Source organism: Lithobates pipiens, unplaced genomic scaffold, assembly GCF_037356315.1.
Source record: "Lithobates pipiens isolate NorthernLeopardFrog02 unplaced genomic scaffold, aLitPip1_a1.2 Scaffold_18, whole genome shotgun sequence".
Lineage (NCBI taxonomy): Eukaryota > Metazoa > Chordata > Amphibia > Anura > Ranidae > Lithobates > Lithobates pipiens.
Window position 1 is genome coordinate 489,647,918 of NW_027507758.1, and position 24,242 is coordinate 489,672,159.

The 24,242-nt window shown below is 43.8% G+C and overlaps 1 protein-coding gene across 3 annotated transcripts in view; it reads left to right on the forward strand.

Annotated features, from left to right (window-relative positions):
* Positions 1–19,857, forward strand: part of LOC143988742 (uncharacterized) — a 97,427-nt gene extending 77,570 nt beyond the window's left edge. The window contains exons 1-3 of one of the 3 annotated variants that reach the window (XM_077488561.1): positions 13,021–13,237; positions 14,956–15,049; positions 18,843–19,857. In XM_077488561.1, coding sequence (XP_077344687.1) covers positions 18,867–19,778 — 912 coding nt within the window. In that variant the 5' untranslated portion in view covers positions 13,021–13,237; positions 14,956–15,049; positions 18,843–18,866 and the 3' untranslated portion in view covers positions 19,779–19,857. Of the gene's footprint in view, positions 1–13,020; positions 13,238–14,955; positions 15,050–17,438; positions 17,634–18,842 lie in introns of those variants that run through there. The other 2 variants (XM_077488562.1, XM_077488563.1) reach the window with 2 other exon arrangements.
* Positions 19,858–24,242: the final 4,385 nt, after the last annotated feature.

A 24,242-nucleotide genomic window follows, 5' to 3' on the forward strand; every position in this document is an offset into this window, starting at 1 on the left:
TCCTCATCCTCCTGCGGGGAATCATCGGGCCCGACCCCGTCCAATCTAAACTTCACCAAATGGGAGAAGTGAGAAAGTCTCCCCTTACTCCCCTTTCCCGAGCCCTACCCGTACCTCCTGCGTCCAGGGGGCCCCCAGCGGCCCCACGAAACACCCGTACACCACCCACCATGCCGCGTCGGCGACCCGATCGATATCCGACCGTACAGCCGCTGCCGTTTGTTCGCTTTATTCTATATTCCAATATTTTTGCGTCCACTACTGGCGCCCCCACCGCCCCTCCCCCACTGGAGTCGGCACAGAAGGTGCCAATGGCGTCGCACCCCCAGGCCCCCAGGAACCCCCCAAGCACCCTGGCCAGGGGAGCCCCCCACGGGGCCACCGGCGGCGGCCGCGCCAGCCCCCCAGGCAAACCGCCCCACCAAGGCCCGGAGCCCAACCAGCAAATCCTGCATCCGTGCGGCAGGTTCAGCACCCTCGCTGCCCAGTCCCGCCGCCTGAACCCCCCCCCACGCTGAGGCCCGCCCAACATGCACCACTGGCCTCCCCGTGCCTGCCCGTACCACCCCCAACAGACCCCGCAATGCCACAGACAATAAGAAAGCATCTTGTGACTCACCTGGCTGTCCAGGAACTCCCCCCACAGCCGGACTGGTGACATCCCCTGCTGGATCCGGTACCGCATCTTCTGGAAACTCTTCTTCGGACCGATCCTCCTGTCCCCAGGTAGGAGGGGGGTGTAAGCCCCCCGGGGGAAGAGACCCCGGAGGCCGATGCCACAACCCGCATTGGTGCCACCACCCCTCGGGCCAAGACCTCCCCGGCAGACTGGCGATGCGGACCAGACCTGTCAGCCCCTGGAGAAGGAGACACCCGGGCGCCCCTGCTGGCCTTCTGTGTGGAGCAGCCTGCCGGTGGTCCCCGCTCCTGACCAGGCTGAAGTGCTGTCCCCCTGCCCCTGGCCGCCTGATCCCTGGTAGAGCCAGCCCGAGCAGCCATCCCTCCTGCAGAACTGGGCCCTGCTGCAGAGTCCCCCCCTCCCCCCACCCTCATTCTCAAAGAAGCACCCCCGCCTCGTGGCATGCCCGCCCCACCCCCCGACACAGGCCGGCGGCGTGATGACCGCCCGAGGCCCGCTAAGTCCACCCGAGTCCCCCTCGCCGGGGGGAGCGATCGGTCTTCCCCAGGGCTCCGCACTAAACGAGGTGGCCGAGTAGCAGGCCCAAGTAAAAAGTGCGCCGAAGGCCGCGACCTCCGCGTGCGCTGCAGGCTCTCACCCCTCCTGTAGTCCGGTCCCACCGCAACCGCCAGCCACCCGAGATGCTCCTTCAGCCAGACCGGCCCACGTTCCTCCGTCCGTCCGTCCGTCCGTCCGTCCGTCCGTCCGTCGCCTCAGCCCCGCCAGGAGTGTCGCCAGGTCCGCCATCACAGAGGAGCAGTGGTGCAAAACTGCCTCCTCTCTCTGTCCCTTCCTTCGCACTGCCCGTTGCTCCGCCCCTTCCTCCTTTTAAAGCGCTCCTCCCCTTCCATTAACATTTTCCACTTGCTCCTCCCCCACAGCCTCTCTCTCTGCACCTTAACCCCTTAGACCTTATCCACCCTGTCATGCCCGGCCCTTCCTTACTTCCCTTTCAGTCCATCCACTGCGGGCCTCCCTGTAGTTGAATTCTTGTTAATTAGGATTTTGTTAGCTAAAATTTAGCTTTGCTCCTAAGACTTTCATTGGGGTGTATTAATTTTTGCAACATGGTCTTGAATGAATTTGTTAATAAAACAAAATTTGGTGTGTGCAAATTAACAAATCTTGCTTGCAATCAATGGTCCACATTTGTAGGAGTATTTTGTAGTATAGTTTCCCATAGAAAATGTTGATTCTGAAAAGAAAGGTTTTCTTTCTCATTTTTCTGTTAGGGTATACTCATTTATGCTGAGCACTGTGTGTGTGTGTGTGTGTGTGTGTGTGTGTGTGTGTGTGTGTGTGTGTGTGTGTGTGTGTGTGTGTGTGTGTGTATATATACACACACACACACACAATATTACAAAAAATATTGGGACACCTGCCTTTACACGCACATTAAGTTTAATGGAATTGCATCCTTAGCCCTTGTACACACGGTTAGACTTTCCGACGGAAAATTTCCCATCGAACCGTGTTGTTGGATAATCCGACTGTGTGTGGGCTCCATCGGACTGTTTCCGTCGGAATATCCGTCGGACAAAGTTTTAGAGCTGGGCTATAAAACTTTCCGACAACATGATCCGATTGGACTTTGTCCAATTGTGTGTAGTGAATTCCGATCGGACAAAGTGCCACGCATGCTCAGATCAAATTCCTAGACCAAAGCTATTGGCTACTAGCCTGAACGTAGTCCCGTCGTAACAAAATAACGTTGTCACGTTACGTACGATTGGATTTTCCAACAACTTTGTCCGACTGTGTGTATGCAACACCAGTTTCGGACAAAATCCGTCAGACAAAATCCCTGTGTACAAGGGCTTAGTATGTAGGGCTCACTACTGAGTTGGCCCACCCTTTGCAGCTATAACAGCTTCAACTCTTCTGGGAAGGCTATTAACATTCTACGAGGAAGCGAGCTGCCATACGGACAAAGGTAGGCCAGTGGATGTGGTGTATCTGGATTTTGCAGAAGCATTTGATACAGTCCCCCACAAAAGCTTAATAACAAGCTGAGGTCTGTAGGCATGGACCATAAGGTTTGTTCTTGGATAAAAAAAACTGTCTAATTTGTCATGTTCAAAGGGTGATGATAAATAACTTATATTAAGAATGGTCTAGAGTGATTAGTGGGGTACCCCAAGGCTCTGTCCTGGGACCAATTCTGTTCAGTTTACCTATAAATGATATAGAGGGTGGGATAAATAGCTTGATCTCAGGGTTTGCTGACAACACAAAAATATGCAGGCCAATAACAACACAGCAGGATATAGAAACTTTACAAGAGGACATGAATAAATGAATGGAGTGGGCTAATGCATGGTAAATTAAGTCTAACCTTTAAAAAATGTAAGGTAATGCACTTGGGGGGGGGGGGGGGTAAAAATATAAACACAAGTTACTCATTAGGGGGAGAACCCTGAGGGGATTCCAGGATGGAGAAGGATCTAGGGGCCCTAATAGAAGACAGACTGAGCAATAGCATGCAGTATCAAGCTGCAGCTACCAAAGCAAGCAGAATAATATCATGTGTTAAAAAGGGAATTTACTTCAAAGGTAAAGTGAGTATTCTGCCACTTTATAAGACTCTGGTTCGGCCGCATCTGGAGTATTCCATCCAGTTCTGGTCACCAATCCTCAGAAGCGATGTGCTGGAGCGAGTCCAGAGAAGGGCAACTAAATTATTATGGGGACTACAAGCGTTAAATTTATTCTCCCTGGAGAAGAGACGCTTGAGAGGAGATATGATAGCGTTATACAAATATCTCAATGGCGATCCTAGCGTAAGTATGACGTTTTCAGTCCCAGGGAGTATAAGAAGACACGGGGCCACACGATGAGACTGGAAGAGAAGCGGTTTAACCTTAAGCTGCGTAGGTTTTTTTTTTATCAGTCAGGGTGGTAAGGATGTGGAATTCTCTTCCACAATTGGTGGTGTCAGCAGGAAGTATGGATAATTTTAAAAGGATCTTGGATGGGAAAAACACTATATGGAGATATAGGTAATGATTTTTGGACCAGTGCACAAAGCAAGGTCCATAAAGACATATATATATATATATATATATATATATATATATATATATATATATATATATACACATATACATATATACACACACACATATACAAATATTCTTAGCATACATAAATGATTTATTGTAAAAGCTCTATTCTTGCTATATCTCTTTTGCCAAAAGACGTATTTATGGACTTTAGTTCCACTTGCAGGCGCAGTGGGCAGGCTGCAGACCGTGGCGATATGCCGCGAGTGTCGGCTCCCATGTGCGAATCACAGCACCAGGGAGCAGCGAGACCCGGAAGTCACTCCGGGATCCATGGCAGCGGCAGACATGAAGACGGAGGACCGCTTCGGGGGCTTCGTTCTCAGGTAAGTATGCTATGCATACTAGCTCATTATGCCTTTGCCTTGCAGGTTGCTTTTTTTGTTTTCCAGATGGGTTTACAACCACTTTAAGAGATAATGATTTCTATACCAGCAATTTTTGGTATTACAGTGCAATTTCCATCTATGATGGTCTACACATTTCACCTGTGGACCACATCTATGTCATGGATGGGCTCATAGCCAGCTAATGTACCTACATCAGTTAGATGTTTTCCAGCAGCAACTTGTCATGTGAGGAAAGGATTTTGAACACATAGGGTCTGATACCCCCTCACAGTTATATTGCAGCAATTATGCTCATCTCTACTTGAAAATGAACACCTACGCATAAAACCATTTCACTTAGATCAGTCCTCTTTTGAAAAAGCCTCCCTGTGCCAAAAATGTCAGAATTAGCTGCTGTGTCATTAAGATGACTGTAAATGACATTTTGTAATGACAGTATATTTTATTATTATTTCATGTTAACAGAAAAATCATAAAATGTGTATATTTTTCTGAATTTAATTAGGCACATTTCTATAACATTTAAAAAAATAAAATGACAGACACAGGGTTACGGTATATATAGAGTGAAATATTATGAACTGTTTGTTTTACACCATCTGAACAGTTTTGTACATAAAATTATCTTTATGATTAATTTCCACTTGCTTAGGCAGGAGTCACATTTTAGTGCAGTTAATCAAGTGAGTGTCGTGATCCTAATGTCCACTAAACCTGGCTGCCTAGATACTCTTCCTGGTGCCAAAGAGTTGGTTTCCCAGTAAATGGCTAGAACTCATTCCTGCGTTCACCTCAGCTGTCAATAGGAATCTGTATTAATGGTGCTTTGACATCAAGGTTTCAGTGACTTGTGAGGCATTAGATGTTGTATAACTTTATTATTAACCAGTTCACCTATTTTTTTTAATTTTTGCATGCATGTTAAAATCTGTATTTTTAGATAGAAGCTTACCTGAAACCTTCAAACATTATACATTTTTTGAAAGCTTGCAATCACAAGTAGGCCAACAAGCCCCATATGTTATAGCACTAGGAAGATGACTGCAATTCTTATAGAGGCATCTGAGGCCTACTAGACCTCATGTCTCTTCTGCCCTCTACTACAGACTTTGTTCAATCAGTTGTTTAATGGACTTTGAAGTCGAAAATTTTGACAGCTCTGAACCCAGATGTGCTCAGAGCTAAGCGCTTCTGGATTCACACTCTACAGATTTTGAGAAATTAATGTTCCTTAATGTCCCATCACTGATCATGCTGGTAAGATATCTTGTCTTCCCTGGCTCCTAGAAGCAGCAGGAGAGCCCGAGAACCGTGGGTTTAGCAGGAGGGGCAGCACACTGTGAGTCTCATAAAAGTGATCAGGTGGCTCTACAGCCTCGCCGGCCACTTTTACTTAAAAGCCAGGAGCCTGAGAAAAATAAAAATATTCTAAAGATCTTTTTGGAGTGGGAAGGGGCTTTAGGAAAAGTGTAAACAGAGCACATGGAGACTATACAATAAAACATGATAAAGACACACCGGTCATTCATTACATTATGACAACTGATGGGTAAAGTGAATAACATTGATTATCTCAATACAATGATATCTTTAAATGGGTGGGATATATTAGGCAGCAATTGAACATGTTGTCCCTGAAGTTGATGTGTTGAAAATTGACAAGTGTAAGGATTTGGTCAACAAGGACTAAATTGTAATGGCTAGATAACTGGGTTAGAGCATCTCCAAAATTGTAGCTTGTGTGGGATACTCTTATGCCCTGTACACACGGTCGGACTTTCCGACGTAAAATGTGCGATCAGATTGTGTTGTCGGAAATTCCAATTGTGTGTGGGCTCAATCAGACTTTTTCCGTCTGAATTTCTGACACAAAGTTTGAGATCTGGATATAAAATTTTCCGACAACAAAATACGATCGTGTGTAGACAACTCCTATGCACAAAGTGCCACGCATGCTCAGAATAAATTACGAGATGAAAGCTATTGGCTAACGGCCTCTTTATAGTCCTGTCGTACGTGTTGTACGTCACCTTGTTCCGAATGATTGGATTTTCCTACAAATTTGTGTGACCGTGTGTATGCAAGACAAGTTTGGGGAAAAATCCATTAGAAAAAATCCGACAGATTTTGTCGTCGGAATGTCCAACTGTGTGTACAGGGCATTAGTCTGCAGTGGTCAGGACGTACCAAAAGTGGTCCAAGGATGGTAAACCGGTGAACTGGTGACAGGGCGATGGTCGACTAGGGCTCACTGATGCATGTGGAGAGCGAAGACTGGCCTATGGAGTAAGTTTCAAAAGAAGAGTTACTGTAGCTTAACCACTTGCCGACCGCCTAACGCCGATGTACGTCATCAGAATGGCACGGGCAGGCATAAGCACGTAGATGTACGTGTTTTGCCTCCCGCAGGTCGGGGGCCCGATCGGGCCCCCGCCCGGTGCCTGCGGCGGTCGGTTTTCGTTCGGGAGCGATCCCGGACGAGGGGACGGCCATTCATTCATGGCCACCCCCTCGCGATCGCTCCCGACGAATGGAAATCCCCGGTGACATCACTTCCTCTCCTGTAATGTAAACACAGGAGAGGAAGTGATGTATTCTCTCCTCCGTGTCGGTATTTTTCGTTCCGACACGGAGGAGAGCGGATCAGTGAGTTGCACCAACACATCCCACACACAGTAGAACATGCCAGGCACACTCACACCCCCCCTTTACCCCCCGATCACCCCCCCAATTACCCCTGCCCCCCAGTCACAGTGACACCAATGTCATTTTTTTTTTTTTTTTTTTTTTTTTTGCATTGGTGTCATTTGTGACTGTAATAACTGTTAGGGCAGTTAGGGTTAGCCCCCTTTAGTTCTAATGTACCCCCCTAACCCCCCCAATAAAGGTTTAACCCCGTGATCACCCCCCGTCGCCAGTGTCACTAAGGCTGGGTTCACATTGCAGCGGTTTATGAGAACGAATGTGATTCGCACCGCACTGCAGTGCAAATCACATCCGATCTCTGTGCGATTCGAGTTCAGCCATTCGCCGCACCCGCCGCACCCGCCGCACCCGCCGCAAATTCGCACGGGACCCTTTTTTTGGCCCGCAGCAGAATCGGATCGCATGGGTGTTCACACCATGCGATCCGAGTTTGCAGATCGCACTGCGATATGCGAACTGATCTGGGGGTGTCAGTAACATTTCACTGACACTCCCAGCAGTTCGCATAGGGCAGTGTGAACTGCCGCCGGGAGGCATGCGATGCGGGAACCCGCCGCGGATTCGCGGCGTTTCCGCATCGCTCCAGTGTGAACCCAGCCTAATAAGCGATCATTTTTCTGATCGCCGTATTAGTGTCACAGGTGACGCTAGTTAGGCAGGTAGGTATTTAGGTTCGCCGCAGCTTTTTATAGCGCTAGGGACCCCCATATACTACCGCATAAAGCCCCCTGATTGCCCCCTAGTTAACCCTTTCACCAGTGATCACCATATAACTGTTACAGGTGACGCTGGTTGGTTAGTTATTTTTTTATAGTTTCAGGGCACCCGCCATTTATTACCTAATAAAGGTTTAACCCCCTGATCACCCGGCAGGTGTCATTTGTGACTAATAACTGTTAGGGCAGTTAGGGTTAGCCCCCTTTAGTTCTAAGGTACCCCCCTAACCCCCCCAATAAAGGTTTAACCCCGTGATCACCCCCCGTCGCCAGTGTCACTAAGGCTGGGTTCACATTGCAGCGGTTTATGAGAACGGATGTGATTCGCACCGCACTGCAGTGCAAATCACATCCGATCTCTGTGCGATTCGAGTTCAGCTATACAGATAGTATGGCTGAATTCGTGTCGCACCCGCCGCACCCGCCGCAAACTCGCACGGGACCCTTTTTTTGGTCCGCAGCAGAATCGGATCGCATGGGTGTTCACACCATGCGATCCAAGTTTGCAGATCGCACTGCGATATGCGAACTGATCTGGGGGTGTCATTAACATTTCACTGACACTCCCAGCAGTTCGCATAGGGCAGTGTGAACTGCCGCCGGGAGGCATGCGATGCGGGAACCCGCCGCGCATTCGTGGCGTTCCCGCATCGCTCCAGTGTGAACCCAGCCTAATAAGCGATCGTTTTTCTGATCGCTGTATTAGTGTCACAGGTGACGCTAGTTAGGCAGGTAGGTATTTAGGTTCGCCGCAGCTTTTTATAGCGCCAGGGACCCCCATATACTACCGCATAAAGCCCCCTGATTGCCCCCTAGTTAACCCTTTCACCAGTGATCACCATATAACTGTTACAGGTGACGCTGGTTGGTTAGTTATTTTTTTATAGTTTCAGGGCACCCGCCATTTATTACCTAGTCTCACTAGTGTACCCCTAAATTTAGGGGTGTCTACTTTCTAAAATGGGGTCATTTGGGGGGGGGGGGTTTGTGCCATCTTGGCATTTTATGGCCTTCAAAACTGTAACGCCCTTAGAAAGCCTGAAGGCGGTGCTTGGTTTTTGGGGCCCCGTACGCGGCTAGGCTCCCAAAAAGTCCCACATATGTGGTATCCCCGTACTCAGGAGAAGCAGCAGAATTTATTTTGGGGTGTCATTTCACATATGCCCATGGCATGCGTGAGCAATATATCATTTAGTGACAACTTTGTGAAAAAAAAAAAAAGTTTGTAATTTTCCCGCAACTTGTGGCAAAATATAAAATATTCCATGGACTCAACATGCCTCTCAGCAAATAGCTTGGGGTGTCTACTTTCTAAAATGGGGTCATTTGTGGGGGTTTTGTGCCATCTTGGCATTTTATGGCCTTCAAAACTGTAATAGGTAGTGAGAAGTGAACTCAAAAAATTACGCCCTTAGAAAGCCTGAAGGCGGTGCTTGGTTTTCGGGGCCCCGTACGCGGCTAGGCTCCCAAAAAGTCCCACATATGTGGTATCCCCGTACTCAGGAGAAGCAGCAGAATTTATTTTGGGGTGTCATTTCACATATGCCCATGGCATGCATGAGCAATATATCATTTAGTGACAACTTTGTGAAAAAAAAAAAAAAAAAAAAAAAGTTTGTAATTTTCCCGCAACTTGTGGCAAAATATAAAATATTCCATGGACTCAACATGCCTCTCAGCAAATAGCTTGGGGTGTCTACTTTCTAAAATGGGGTCATTTGTGGGGGTTTTGTGCCATCTTGGCATTTTATGGCCTTCAAAACTGTAATAGGTAGTGAGGCGTGAAATCAAAAATTTACGCCCTTAGAAAGCCTGAAGGCGGTGCTTGGTTTTCGGGGCCCTGTACGCGGCTAGGCTCCCAAAAAGTCCCACATATGTGGTATCCCCGTACTCAGGAGAAGCAGCAGAATTTATTTTGGGGTGTCATTTCACATACGCCCATAGCATGTGTGAGCAATATATCATTTAGTGACAACTTTGTGTAAAAAAAAAAAAAAAATTTTTTTTTTGTCATTATTCAATCGCTTGAGGCAAAAAAATAAAATATTCAATGGGCTCAACATGCCTCTTATCAATTTCCTTAGGGGGTCTACTTTCCAAAATGGGGTCATTTGGGGGGGTTTTGTACTGCCCTGTCATTTTAGCACCTCAAGAAATGAGATAGGCAGTCGTAAACTAAAAGCTGCGTAAATTCCAGAAAACGTACCTTAGTTTGTAGATGTGACAACTTTTGCGCAAACCAATAAATATACAATTATTGACTTTTTTTTTACCAAAGACATGTGGCTGAATACATTTTGTCCTAAATGTATGACTAAAATTGAGTTTATTGGATTTTTCTAATAACAAAAAGTAGAAAATATCATTTTTTTTCAAAATTTGCGGTCTTTTTACGTTTATATCGCAAAAAATAAAAATCGCAGAGGCAATCAAATACCATCAAAAGAAAGCTCTATTTGTGGGAAGAAAATGACGCAAATTTTGTTTGGGTACAACATTGCATGACCGCGCAATTACCAGTTAAAGCAGCGCAGTGCCAAAGTGTAAAAAGACCTCTGGTCATTTACCAGCAAAATGGTCCGGTCTGAAAGTGGTTAAATTGCAGAAAAAAAATTAATGCTGGTTCCCATTGAAAGGTGTGCATCTCAGTTTTTTGTGCATGAGGCTGCATATCTGCAGACCTGTCAGGGTGCCCAAGCTCACCCATGTCCACAGCCAAAAGTCTCTACAATGGCCACATGAGCATCAGAACTTGGACCACAGAGCAATGGACATAGGTGGCCTGGTCTGAAGTATTCAAGAATGGTACTGGTGTTTGGTTTGAGGAACACAACAACGAGTTTGAGGTGTCAACTTTGAATCTTCAAATTCCTCAGAACTTAATCCAATCAAGCTTCTGTGGGATGTGCTGGAAAAGCAAGTCTGATCCATGAAGGCCCCACCTTGCAACTTACAGGACTTAAAGCATCTGCTACTGGTGTTTGGTTTGAGGAACACAACGAGTTTGAGGTGTTGACTTGGAACCTTAAAATTCTGCAGATTTCAATCCAATCTTGCATCTGTGGTGATGTGCTGGAAAAGCAAGTCCAATCCATGAAGGCCCCACCCTTCAATTTACAGAACCTAAAGCCACGTGCTACTGATGTTTGGTTTGAGGAAAGCAACAACAAGTTTGAGGTGTCAACTTTTAATCTTCAAATTCCTCAGATCTTAATCCAATCAAACTTCTGTGGGATGTGCTGGAAAAGCAAGTCTGATCCATGAAGACCCCACCTTGCAACTTACAGGATTTAAAGCATCTGCTACTGGTGTTTGGTTTGAGGAACACAACAATGAGTTTGAGGTGTCGACTTAGAACCTTAAAATTCTGCAGATCTCAATCCAATCTCGCATCTGTGGTGATGTGCTGGAAAAGCAAGTCCAATGCATGAAGGCCCCATCCTGCAATTTTCAGGATTTAAAGCATCTGCTGCTGATGGATTGGTGCCAGATTCTACAGTATACCTTCAGAGACCTATTGGTGTCCATACTCCAATGGGTTATGGTAGGTAGTTCTAATGTTATGGCTGCGTGGTATATAAAATTCATGCATAAAGTACCCCTGGTGGGAACCAAAGAAAAGGGGACAATATGCATTTGTTCAAAGTCAGATTTTCATTTTCTCAAAGTTGCATCAAGAAGTGTTCCTGCCAAATGCATTTAAATCTTGCTTACTACAGTTTGCATCCTATAATTATTTCTCCAATTACGCAAGCAGCAGCAGTAGAAGACAAATTTCCCACTTGAAGTGAGCGAGGTATCATTACAGTAAGTTTCTGTGATCCTTCTACAGCCTGCCTCAAGTGAAATTAACTGCTTACGTAGTTTTGTGAAGCTTTAAAATGTAAGGAACACCAGGTCTTTGCAAACAGTACACATTTTGCAAGGATTGAGGCACATAGCAGTTCCCTGGGGGAAGATAAGAAACATTTTAGATCACCTTTGAATGGAATTAAGGATGAGCTCATGCATGTTCGTATCCTAGTCTGAAACCCACCAGAGCACTCTGGGCAGGAAGCGGTCACTGTACTTGGCCAATCATAAGTGGCCAAGGTATTTCCTGCCCAACAGCCGTACGGATATAAACCTCTTTTGGCTGCGGGCTGAGGAATGCCTTAGCTGATTATGATTAGCCAGGTACAATTACAGCTTTCTGGTGGGTGAGCTCATTCCTAATGCAGTGCAGAGGGGGTTGATTTAGTAAAGAAGTAGAGAACGTTCAAGTTGCCAAATAAATGTTGTTGAATAAAGTGTTCACTTTGAGTAACCAAGCATATGCTAGAGAAAATCCTTTTTTTTTTAAATTTCTTAACACATAATCGGGTATTCAAATTGAACACAGCTTCTAAAGCCGCGTACACACGGGCGGACTGTCTGGCCAACTTAGTCCGTCGAAACACATTTCAGCGGACAGTCCCCTCGTGTGTGGGCTTCAGCTGACTTTTTCAGCGTGCAGTCTGGCGGACTAAGTATTTCGGAATTTCCGTAATATTGTCCGTCGTACTTTGGTTTCAGCGGACAATCCGCTCGTGAGTAGGCTAGTTCGACGGACTAAGTATGGCGCATGCTCAGAAAGGATTTACACGGCGAAAGGTTGCATTGCTGTGTATTGGACTTCCTATTTCTAGTCCCGTCGTACGTGCTGTACACGTCATCGCGCAAACTTTGGACGGACTGTTTTGCATCCGTGTGTGGTCAAGTCCGTTCATTCGAAAGTAGGACGGACTGTCCGTCGGATTGCCTGACGGACTAAGTTGGCCATACAATCCGCCCGTGTGTACGCGGCTTTACATTCACTTTGCAAAGTAGACATTTAATTTCCCCCATCAGTACAGACAGTGCTGTCAAGGGAATCCCTCCTGCTGAGATATTGTCTTCTTCCGGAGGAGTGGCGGGTGGGGGATGCCGTCCGCACTGGGAGAAGAAATTGATTATCGCTAGCGGCTATAGCAGCCATTTGCGATAATCGGAAGCAAATCCGGCAAGCTGGTTGTACCCAAGTTGACTGATCGATCATCTTGGTACATTCAGCCTGCCCATTAATGGTTTGAATCCAGTTCCTACTGAACCAGCCAAGGTTCGAACCATGTATGGTAAGCCAAAGTAAATCAACCCCAGAGATTTCCCAGCTTTGGAAAATATTTCTATGAGCATTTTCCTATTGTTTCTTGTTTTTTGATTAGAAAATGCACTAAATAAAGGCAGCATGAATTTGGTGTTATAGAACTTACTTGAAAGTCACCCGAAGTGTGAAAATTTCAAATTTATTGGAAGTCAGGTTACTTTTCAACTGCATGGAAAAAGAAAAAGAAACTGCGCTAAGGTGAATCACAAAATACTGACTGGTCTCAAAAGACCAAATTCAGCTGCAGCTTAGCTGTATCACATAACTACAGAAATAAACAAAAAAAGAAACAATAAGCTGCGCTAAATACAGTGCAATTTTATATCTTGGATTTAATAATAAAAGGTTTTACACTATTGGAGCTTTATCTCTCTTTCATGATTGGTGCATACCTTTGAGCTCTCCAAACACATCAGAGGTGTCCTGTGGGAACGTATCCAGCCATTTATGCATAAAAGCGGTGGTGTCAGGAGACTAATAAGGATTCCTTTGGAGTGGGGGACGATTTCATATTTATATGCTCATTGTGACCCTCTGTAGTGGGGAGTCATGAATTTCCGGTAAGAAGCTAATTCAGATATATGGTGGTGGATAGAGCACTGTTCATTCATGGAGGATTTCGTTCACATCTAATCTGTTACAGCAGGACTAAACTTAATTTTTTATTTCACGGAGACTCTTTTTTTATTTCACTGGGTGTTTTTTATTATTAACCTGGATCATTTGTATTATTTATAATTGAGGTTGTGTCCTGCCTACCTAAGGGTAAGGCAGAACAGATGAAAGATTGTCACATCATTTGCATATGCACTTTGGTTTTGAATGTTTTCCCCCATCAATTAGGGGTACAATAGAGTTGTAATTTACTGTCAAATTATTTAATTTTGCATAGTAGGCCTTGGTCTTGGTACACGTTGTATTTAGCGCAGCTTATTTTTTCTTTTTTTACTTTTCAACTGCAGCTTACTGTTATAACAATAGATCTCATTTAGAAATCAGACCCACGGTCACTAATCAAATCTAAAATTTTTAGATGTTAACTTTTAGAAAGATATATTCTGACTGTTACCTCCAGGAAATACAGACAGTATAGCCATCCTCAGAATTAAATCTGTGTAGGTTTTGACTTTTAAAAAGTCTAAACTTGCATTATAATTTGGAAAAGGCGGGCTGGCTACAGCAGAGAATGGGGAAGGCTTGTACAGTAACTTGTGCAGCCTCTGCTTTAGGTTATATTTAACCTAGCACAGGGTTTATTTTTATTTTTTTTAAAAGAGGAAATGCGTCTTGTTACAATTTTTTGTAATGTAAGAAATAGTATCAATGTGCATTCACATTTAAATGCATTTTTTCTACACAAAGGTGAAGCCATATTGCTTGTTACATATACTGTATAAGCTTTGGTTCCTTATACAGTGACTGTGCCTTGCTCATCTACAAGACAGGATCTGTTAACTAAAAATGATATACTCGCTTCAATGTCTAATGATCTTAAACACCCAGGCTGTTATTTCCCACAAAGCACTTGTGGACCAGTGCCTAAGGCAGTTGTGTTAGAAGGGGCAGCATAAAGCCTTAATATATGCAACTTGTATTAACATATACTTATCTTGGTTCCTTCTACTGTGTCCTTTAAAAAAAAAAAAAAGATTTTTTCCTTTTGTTTGTAGTTGGTACAGTTGTCTCATAACACATTTCGAAGGTAGTTGTCAATAAAACAATCAAAATACACAAGGGTAAAGGTTTGTACGAAATAGTTTGATAATTCATTGTGTTTATATACAGCCTTGGAAATGTCATCATTGGTTCTGGTAGCCAAGGACCACAAGATCTTTGCCTGGGTTTTACATCACGTGATGGAGCTCAGAAGCAATGTTGCACCTTGTCTGCCAAAATAATAACGCGATTTTATTAAACAGACACGTTGATTAATGTAAAAAGTAAATATTAATAATACATTTGCTTTAAAATATAAAAATGAATTTAGATCTATGTTTGCTCAAAGCATGTTTATATTTTAATAGTTTTGATTGAAATAACAAAATACTGTATTGTAAATTACATCAATAGAACAGAAGTACAAACAAATGTTCAAATTGTTTCAAATACAGAGATACACTTCCTTCAGATGGCCAACAAAGATAATATATCTTATCCTCAGATAGGAAGCTGTCAGCTTTAAATACTCTCGCACCAAAGTGCTAACAAGATTAATAGTTATGAAAAAATGTTGTGATCCCTAGCAAAAGAAATGAAAATCTCACTCTTTGTCCACTAGGCACCCACTGCTACCAAGCATGTTTAAAGTGGTTGTAAAGACTTATCTACACGTCTGGTGGGAATGTGAGAGGATCTGCCCTTTCTGGACTCAGGTATTTGAATGCTAAAATAACATTTATGATAAGACATTACCGACCTCCCCAAAGACTGCTCTCCTTTCTATATTACTCGGGTCTATAAAATCACAAAAACAAAACCTACTCCGTTTTTTCATGCCCTCAGCGAGACAACTCATTCCTTCATATTGTAAAACAAATACCACTCCTCCTTTGTCACGGTGGGTTTCGACCATGAATGATACCATGAGGATGGAGGAGATGTTGGCCCTTGATAATGACACATATGAAAAGTATACAATGCTGTGGTCTGTCTTGCTCCGCTTCTCCACCTCCAACACCCTAATGAACATGTTATCGAGCCCGTGGAGAACTTCTTGATGAGAATCTTACCCCTGAGGCTCACTGACCCAAGAAGTCATTGATCCGCCACCTTGTACTTTAACACATGTTCCCCCTAGAAAATGTCTCATCAGCAGCTCTCCAGCTCTTCTTCAACCCTTCACACCATCCCTCTCCCTTATTTCTACATGTTCTCCCCTACTCATTCATCCCCTCCCCTCTTACTCCCCTTTCTCTGCTCTAGTCTCTTCCTTTTTTTTACTCTATACAATCTACAAGTATTGATTTATACTATGAACACCAGGGATTATTAGCTAGAACCATTTATTGTACCAGAAGACGGCCTTTCACCCTAGCTAAAGCCTACCAGAACATAGGAGCCAAGCTGTGGGCGATAGCCAGTAGGATGACTCCTTATACATACTGGTTTATGACTGTCCATGGATTTTGTTTTTTCATGTTTATTAACATTTTCAATGAAAATACAGTGAACATATTTTCAACACTAGTGGTTGTAATGGTGTAAGGTTTAATTTCCCTTACTTTACATGTTCAGCTCCCTCCTAGCCCCTCTAAATACTTACCTGAACCCGATCTCGATCCAGCACTGTGTCCAAGAACAACAACACTACTCTCTCGCCTCACAGGGACTGAGGCAGAAGTGGGAGCAATTGCCTCCTGTTGATGTCAATCAAATCCAGCAAGGGGGGTGGGGCTTACCCATCACGCGTTTAGTTACAAACAGATGAAATAGAACTGGACCTAGTACAGAGCTTTGCAGTACACCACTAGTCACTGGTCTTTGTTCCAAATAAACTTCAGTTACATCCACACTCTGATATCTATTCTTTGGCCAACTGTACAGTCACAGAACCATCCAAAGGTTAAGTCCTAGCTTATCCAACTTTTTTTTAGGATATCATTATGTGGAACCATTTCACATGCTTGGCTGAAATCAAGATCCACAACACCATTGTTGTCCAAAACATTTGTGATCTGACATGATCTGCCCTTAGTAAATCCATGTTGCTTTGGGTTCAGCATGTTGTACATTTTAAATGATCATTGATCTCTATTTTTTTTATAAGTGATACCATTAGTTTTACTACTAAAAATGCTAAATTCACTGGCCTGGTCTTGTGGATATGTACAATTTTAGCTTTCCAGGAGTCCCCCCATTTAAATCCCTTCTGCCAGTACAAACTTTTCCCCCACAAACACAAATCCTTTCCTCCCTTCTAATACAAATCCAAACCTCCCAACTGTCCCAGTTTTAATGGGCCTTTCCTGAGATTTGAAAAAAATCCCAGCGTCCCATGAATCTGGGCTGAGTCCTGGAACAAGTTCTGGCACTTGGCTCCACTAACTTGCCAAGCAGGAGCTAGTGTGGGCATCCAGGGCAAATGTCCTCCATCTCTCAGGAGTCCTGGGGTCCCAGATGCCATGATCATCCCCTCTGTGAGAAGTTGGATATGTGCTGGAGGGGGCACTTTGGGAGGGAGAGGGCTAGTGTTGGAAGGGGGGTTGGATATGTGCTGGGGGCACTCTGGGAGGGAGAGGGCTAGTGCTGGAGGGGGGGTTGAATATGTGCTGGGGGGCACTTTGGGAGGGAGAGGGTTAGTGCTGGAAGAGGGGGGTTGGATATGTGGTGGGCTGCATTCTGGTTGGGAGAGGGCTAGTGCTGGAAGGGGGGGGGGTTGGATATATGCTGGGGGGCACTCTGGGAGGGAGAGGGCTAGTGCTGGAAGGGGGGTTGGATATGTGCTGGAACTCTGGGAGGGAGAGGGCTAGTGCTGGAAAGGGGTGTTGGATATGTGCTTTGGGGGGCACTCCGGGAGGGAGAGGGTTAGTGCTGGAAGGGGCTGCCAGATTTCAAATGTATCCCACACTTCTGGCATATGTCCTTTCTCATACCAAAGCCCCCTCCCCCCCAGCACATATTCTCCTAATCCCCCAATCACTCCACCAAGTGAACATCTTTTTAGTCTCCTCCTTCCAAAGCCATTCACTTCCCCTCCTCCCTGTCCATCTACAAAGCATAGAAAACTTTGTACAGACCTAAAATCAGAGTGTGTTCCTGCTCCCCCCTCCTCCTGTGTGTATATACAGAGCTGAGAATGAGAAGGAGGGGGAGAAGGCAGCTTTGTTCTGCTGCGTGAGTGAGACAGGCTGCAGGGACGGCGGGGAGGGGAGACATGTCATTCCCAGATGGAATCCCAAACACATCATTCAAATACCGGACTGTCCGGGAGAAAACCGTACAGGTGGCATATATAAGGTATGTATTGTACCCAGTATTAATTTTTGTGATTCTATAATATATTTTCATCCTGTCATGGATATACTTGAAAAAGGTTTGTCTCCTTTCTGAATAGATTTAGCAATTTCCCATCTTTTTGTGCTTGAGTGGCATTGATAATATGTTTGGTATCCTTTTGTCTGCTTTTTGGCCATAAATTACCTATAAAGATAACTGATGAATGCTAGTATTTACTAAGGTGGTTTTGTTACTGTTACATACCTCCCAACCTTTTAAGATGGGAACAAGGGACACCTATCAGCAAATATATGTAGGCATAGGACACACCCCCTCCCATGCCTCATAAAGGAGAATACTACAACAAAAGAGATTTTTTTAAACCCATGAGTGTTTTTTTTTTTTTTACCACTGCTATACCTTTATATTGGCTTTTGAAATGTACAAATGCAGCAATTTAGAAATTGGATGAAAGGTTTAGCACTGGGAAACACTTTTTATAAGATAAAAAGTGCATTTTATATAGATCAGACCAAAATGAGGGACAAATGAGGCGGAATGAGGGACAGAGGGACATTGCTCCAAATCGGGGACAGTTGGGAGCTATGCTGTTAGTTATCCTGCAATAAAATAGAAGTTAGAAAAATCTTATTTTGGTTTACATGAGGTGTTATGTTTTAGAGTGTGTAAGAGTAGCAGTTCTGCTAGGTTTGTATTTCTGTCTGTGACCGCATTAGGGAGACTTTGCCCTACTTCCTGTCCCTGTGAAATAAATGGAGGTGCACGTGTCACTGGGGCAGGGAGACAGGGACTGCAATAAAAACATTATCAGGTGCGTTTTTGTCCATGTGCCTGTTGGAGCGATTACCCTTCACTTTCTGTTCTGATGGGGACACAGGCAACAATACAATATCTATCCAAATGTAAATAAAATGCTTTGGCTAGAGCTGGATATTAACCAAGACCCAGTATGATGCTTTTATGTGTTTATATGTAAAAACTGTAGGATGTAAGGATTTCTAAATGGTTATGGTTCTAGAATTTAAGGACAGTGAACACATAGCTGTTTAAAGGACGGATCTTGACATTGGTACATGCGTACGTTTTTTTTCCAGTTCTTTTCATTGAACAAAGATATACAGGTAGGATTGCATTGACTTATCATTCTGAAAGAGAAGAACTTTCTTTTCACTAAAGCCAATTTATGTGTCCATGTTTCTTCTTTTGTAGATGTGAACTTACATTAATTATACTATGAACAATACCACTGAAGAAAACAATACCACTAATTCCAGTCTACAATTAGTGAAGGCAACTTTCTACCTTCTGGACTTCCTCATCTGCTGTTTTTTCACCATCCTGATAACGCAGACTATCTGGAGAGACAGTGCACTGAAGAAAGAAGTGAGATTCTTCCTCTTATGCCACCACTTGATGTATCTGACTTTTTTCTTTATGACAGGAACCGTTTTTACCTTTCTACGAGCACTCCGAGCCAATGCACCAGCCATTGTGTGCTGGATCATTTTTGCAGTGCAGATATCAATTGGAAGGGGAGTCCTCCTTAGTCTTGCCTTAATGGCATTGAACACTTGCATTGCTGTTTGCTGGCCATTAAAGTATCAGGTGTTTGCACATTCAGTGAAACGCAAAATAGTTGCGCTCTTATGGATTATTTCACTTTTTGATCCCACCATTTCCGTGATCTATGAAATTATCGCAAAAGGTCCAAAACACTCTGTCCAGCTGGATCCATCTTGCCCAACAACTTTATCAAGCCTTCTATCAAGAGTAACTGGAATTATTTTTGTTATAATTACAGGCAGTCTAATTATAGGATCCTATATCACTATATATAAAGAAGGTAAGCGAGCAGGACATTTTACTAACGCCAATAAAAATGCCAGGAGAACCATATTTATTCATGGACTACAGGTTGCTCTTCATATCATCCCAACCTTTTTGACCATTGCACTGTATAACACAAAAACTGTATACATTATGCTGGATTTGGTTATTTTTACAATTTTTTCATGTGCCCAGTGTGCCAGTCCTATAGTTTATGGACTAAGATGTAAAGATTTAAGGGAGAAATTTGACGAAAGATATCTTTGCCATGTAAAACAGGTGTCAGCAACAGATGAAGGAAATAACTACAGTAGATGAACTATTAACTGAGCCAGTCAGAGTTTTAAACAGTTGTTTTTGAGTAGCAATAATTGTTGAAATAAAGGTCAATAATATATCGTTGCCAGTCATGTACAATACAGCATTTGATGGTCCTGCAGAAACAGCAGATCTGAAGCAAGGCCATACATACTGTTATCTGAAAAGACTATTTGGAAACGAAACTGAAGCATTTGAGGTCTGAAATCACTAAATGGTATAAGCTGTCTACCTGTGGCCAACATTAGTATGTGACAAAGACTAGGGAGAAAAGAATGCTTAAAGCAGTATTAAACCCCAAAACAAACTGTAATATATTGCAGCTTAGCAATCCTTAGATGTGGCTGCATTTGTTTTCTTTTTTTTTTTTACTTATTTTTACAGGGTAATCCAGCCAGTAACACACTTCCTGTCTAGAGTGTCTGCATTCCAGGTGAAATTATAAAGCAGACATCTTTAACCACTTCAGCCCCGGAACGATTTACCCCCTTCCTGACCAAAGCACTATTTGCGATTCGGTACTGCGTCGCTTTAACTAACAATTGCATGGTCGTGCGACGTGGCCCCCAAACCAAATTGACGTCCTTTTTTTGTGCAAATAAAGCTTTCTTTTGGTGGTATTTGATCACCTCTGCGGTTTTTATTTTTTGCGCTATAAACAAAAGCATAGCGACAAATTTGAAAAAAAAAATGCATTATTTTTTACTTTTTGCTATAATAAATATCCCCCCAAAAACATTTTTTCCTCAGTTTAGGCTGATACGTATTCTTCGACATATTTTTGGTAAAAAAAAAAAAAAAATCGCAATAAGCGTTTATAGATTGGTTTGCGCAAAAGTTATAGCGTTTACAAAATAGGGAATAGTTTTATGGCATTTTTATTAATATTTTTTTTTACTAGTAATGGTGGCAATCAGCAATTTTTATTGCGACTGCGACATTACGGCGGACACATTGGAAATTTTGACACATTTTTGGGACCATTGGCATTAATACAACAATCAATGCTATAAAACTGCATTGATTACTGTAAAAATTTCACTGGCGGCGAAGGGGTTAACCACTAGTGGAGCAGGGAGGGGCTGTGTGTGACATGACACTGAACGCTGCTCCTGATGACAAGGAGCAGACGATCAGTGTCCTGTCATTAGGCAGAATGGGGAGATGCTGTTTACATCAGCATCTCCCCATTCTTGAGCTCCGTGACACGATCGCGGGTATCCCCGCGGCGATTGAGTCCGCGGGTCCCGCAGGCACGGTCATGAAGCTTGTGGCAGGCGCACGCACGGCGGGAAATTCAAAGTAACGTATGGGTACGTTACTTTGCCCAGCTGTGCCATTCTGCCGATGTACATATGCCGACAGCGGTCGGCATGTGGTTAAACAGCAGCATTGTAGGCCTAGGGAGAGGGTAGTGTTATGCTACTTTCACACTGGGGCTATGGGGGCATTGGCCTTACCATCGTTTGCAGCGTAAAAAGGGTTAAAACTAGCCGCAAAGCAGCTGCGCTTTTCCGGCGGTTTGGCAGCGATGCATGGACGCTCTCACACTGGAATGGTGTGCTGGAAGGGCGTCAGGAAAAGTCCCGCCAGCAGCTTCTTTGGAACGGTGAAGGAGCCGTGTGTTTACCGCTCCTCCACTGATCCTTCCCATTGAAATCAATGGAGCAGCGCGGTTATTCCCACTGGCAAAACGGTGCATTGTGAGCGGTTTTAACCCTTTCTCGGCCGCTAGCGGGGGTTAAAAGCGTCCCGGGGGAGTTCCCTCATGAGAGCTGAAAATTCTGTGAGAGTCGCCTCCGTATAGACGGAGATCCGACTTGTAGGCGACCTCCAATGAAATCAATGGGTACCAGTCACCTACAAGTCGGATTAAAGTAGTACAGGAACCTTTTCTGAAGTCGGAGCGACTTCAGTAGTGTGCATTAAGACGGCTCTCATTCACTTACATTGATTTTTACATGTTGTCCGACCTGAGGCGACTAGGGGTGACCTGAAGTCGGATCTGAGTCGCCCCTGTGTGAACCGGCTCTAAATCTAAGGGGTAGATCTGAAATGAGTGGAAGCTCTGCTGATTTTATCATCCAATCATGTGCAATCTAAAATGCTGTTTTTTATTTACCTTGCATATCCCCCACAGATCTACAGCGACTTAACTTCCAAGTGCACTTGCAGGGCAAAGTGGATTTTCCTTTAGTAAATAACCCCCAATGTCTTACTAAATATATATAGGGGGTTATTTACTAAAGGAAAATCCATTTTGCACTGAAAGTTTTGCACTGCAAGTACACTTGGAAATAAAGTCGCTGTAGATCCGAGGGGAACATGCAAGGAAAATAAAAGACAGCATTTTTGCTTGCACATGATTGGATGATAAAATCAGCAGAGCTTCCCCTGATTTCAGATCTACCCCTCAGATTTACAGCGACTGCACTTCCAACTGAACTTTCAAGTGCACTGCAAGTGCAGAGTGGATTTGCCTTTAGTAAATAACCCCAATTGTCAGGGATTGGAAGTGTACAATAAAGTGCATAGCACTGTATGTAAAGACTTTCAAGCAAAATGTAATGGCTGTTATTAAAAAAAGTGTTTGTTATTTCTCTCCTATTATTATAATATATGAGTCAGAGAAACATTCCTAATTATTTTACATATACAATATAAGTGTGGCTATAGATAAAGTGTATGTATATATAGCCAACATATTTTAGTTTTAGTTTTGGATATAGTAAGCGATTTCATTGGTGAGATTTTACAATCACTTTTTGTCCCAGTGATGGAACAGGAAGTGAGAGGAAATATTGAATAGGTGAAAGAATTCCGCTCCTAGGTAGTTGCCAGAACAGGTCTCCCAACTGGAAGATTTACCTTCACTTCATGTTTTGGTGACAGCTATAAAAGTTTGGATTTATTAAAACTGTCTGTTCTGGTGACAATGGTGAGGAAGTCAAAATGAGACATTGGGGGTTATTTACGAAAGGCAAATCCACTTTGCACTGCAAGTGCACTTGGAAGTAAAGTCGCTGTAGATCCGAGTGGGACATGCAAGGAAAATAAAAAACAGCATTTTAGCTTGCATATGATTGGATGATAAAATCAGCAGAGCTTCCACTCATTTCAGATCTACCCCTTAGATTTAGAACGACTACACTTCCAAGTGCACTTTCAGTGCAAAGTGGATTTGCCTTTTGTAAATAACCCCCATTGAATCTACTCAGCAGAGACGCAGACAGCATTAACAGTTGTACAGGGGTACTAAGCCTTTCCAATTCTTTACTAATGATAATTAAAAAAACAAAAAAATGGAAATATATACACTTTAAAGGCAAAGATCTTTAACCTTTGAGATGCATACAGAGAGCACAGCCTATCTGCTCAGTATTTATGTTTCCCATCCAGAATAAGTGCACCAGTCTACCCCACATCCATTTTTCTGCTATCTGGTGATCCTGAAACACACCTACTGGTAATGCTGGAAAACTCTCCCTGCTGCCTCTCCTCTACAAGAAAAGCAGGATTTAAAAAGAAAAGAGAATGACTAAGCAAACTGAAAACTTTCTAGGAAATCCGAATGTTTTTAATGATGCAGAAAGCAGTGAGAGGCAAATTATAAAGCACAAGCATCAAAAAATAAATAAAATACCCTCTGCCTTCTATGTACTTGTTTGTGCTTATTCTACAGGGAATTCCAGAGTTCAGCTTTAAATTATTACTTAAAGCGATATTACATTTTTTAATTAGGTGTACCCCCAGGTGGTTTATGCCATAATTTGCTAGTATGCACTGCTTATTAGCACATTTAACAGACATACCTGTAATAATGTGCCCTCCAGCACTGCGCTGTCACTGATCCCACGGGTCCCTGCTGTTTCCATATTCACCTAGTCTTCTTTCCATCTGGCTGGCCACTTGAATGGCTGGGCTGCGATGACATCACTCCCACACGTGTGCACAGGAGTCACATTGTCACAGTAACAGAGATCGGTAATGTGTGATGAGCAGTGGCGGCCCGTCCATAGGGGGCACCTGGGCACTGCCCCCCACCCCAGGCAGTCACAAAAAGAAAAAAAAAGTCCTTAAGTGCACTGTGTTTGGTCGCCTGGACACAGTGCACTATGGGAAGCACCACATCTATGCAATCACGAAATTGCAGACAAGGCGCTTCATTGGCGGGGTTTGAAGCTGCTTTGTGGTGCAATCCATCGCGTCGAGCAGAATCTGCCCGGAGCACGTAGTATATAACTACGGCCGGGTGCTTTGTTCTTAGTGTGAGAACAAAGTAATTTCCGGCAGGCTACAAAAAGATGGCTGACGCCTAATCCCCTTTCCACTGAACACATGGAGAAAGACAGGAACTAGCTGCAGCTGAAGGGGAGAGACGGCATGAAGGAGAGCTATGCTGCCAAGGACAAAGATGTAAGGAGGGATTCCACTTGGGACACAGCTGTATGGAGAGGCTCCGCT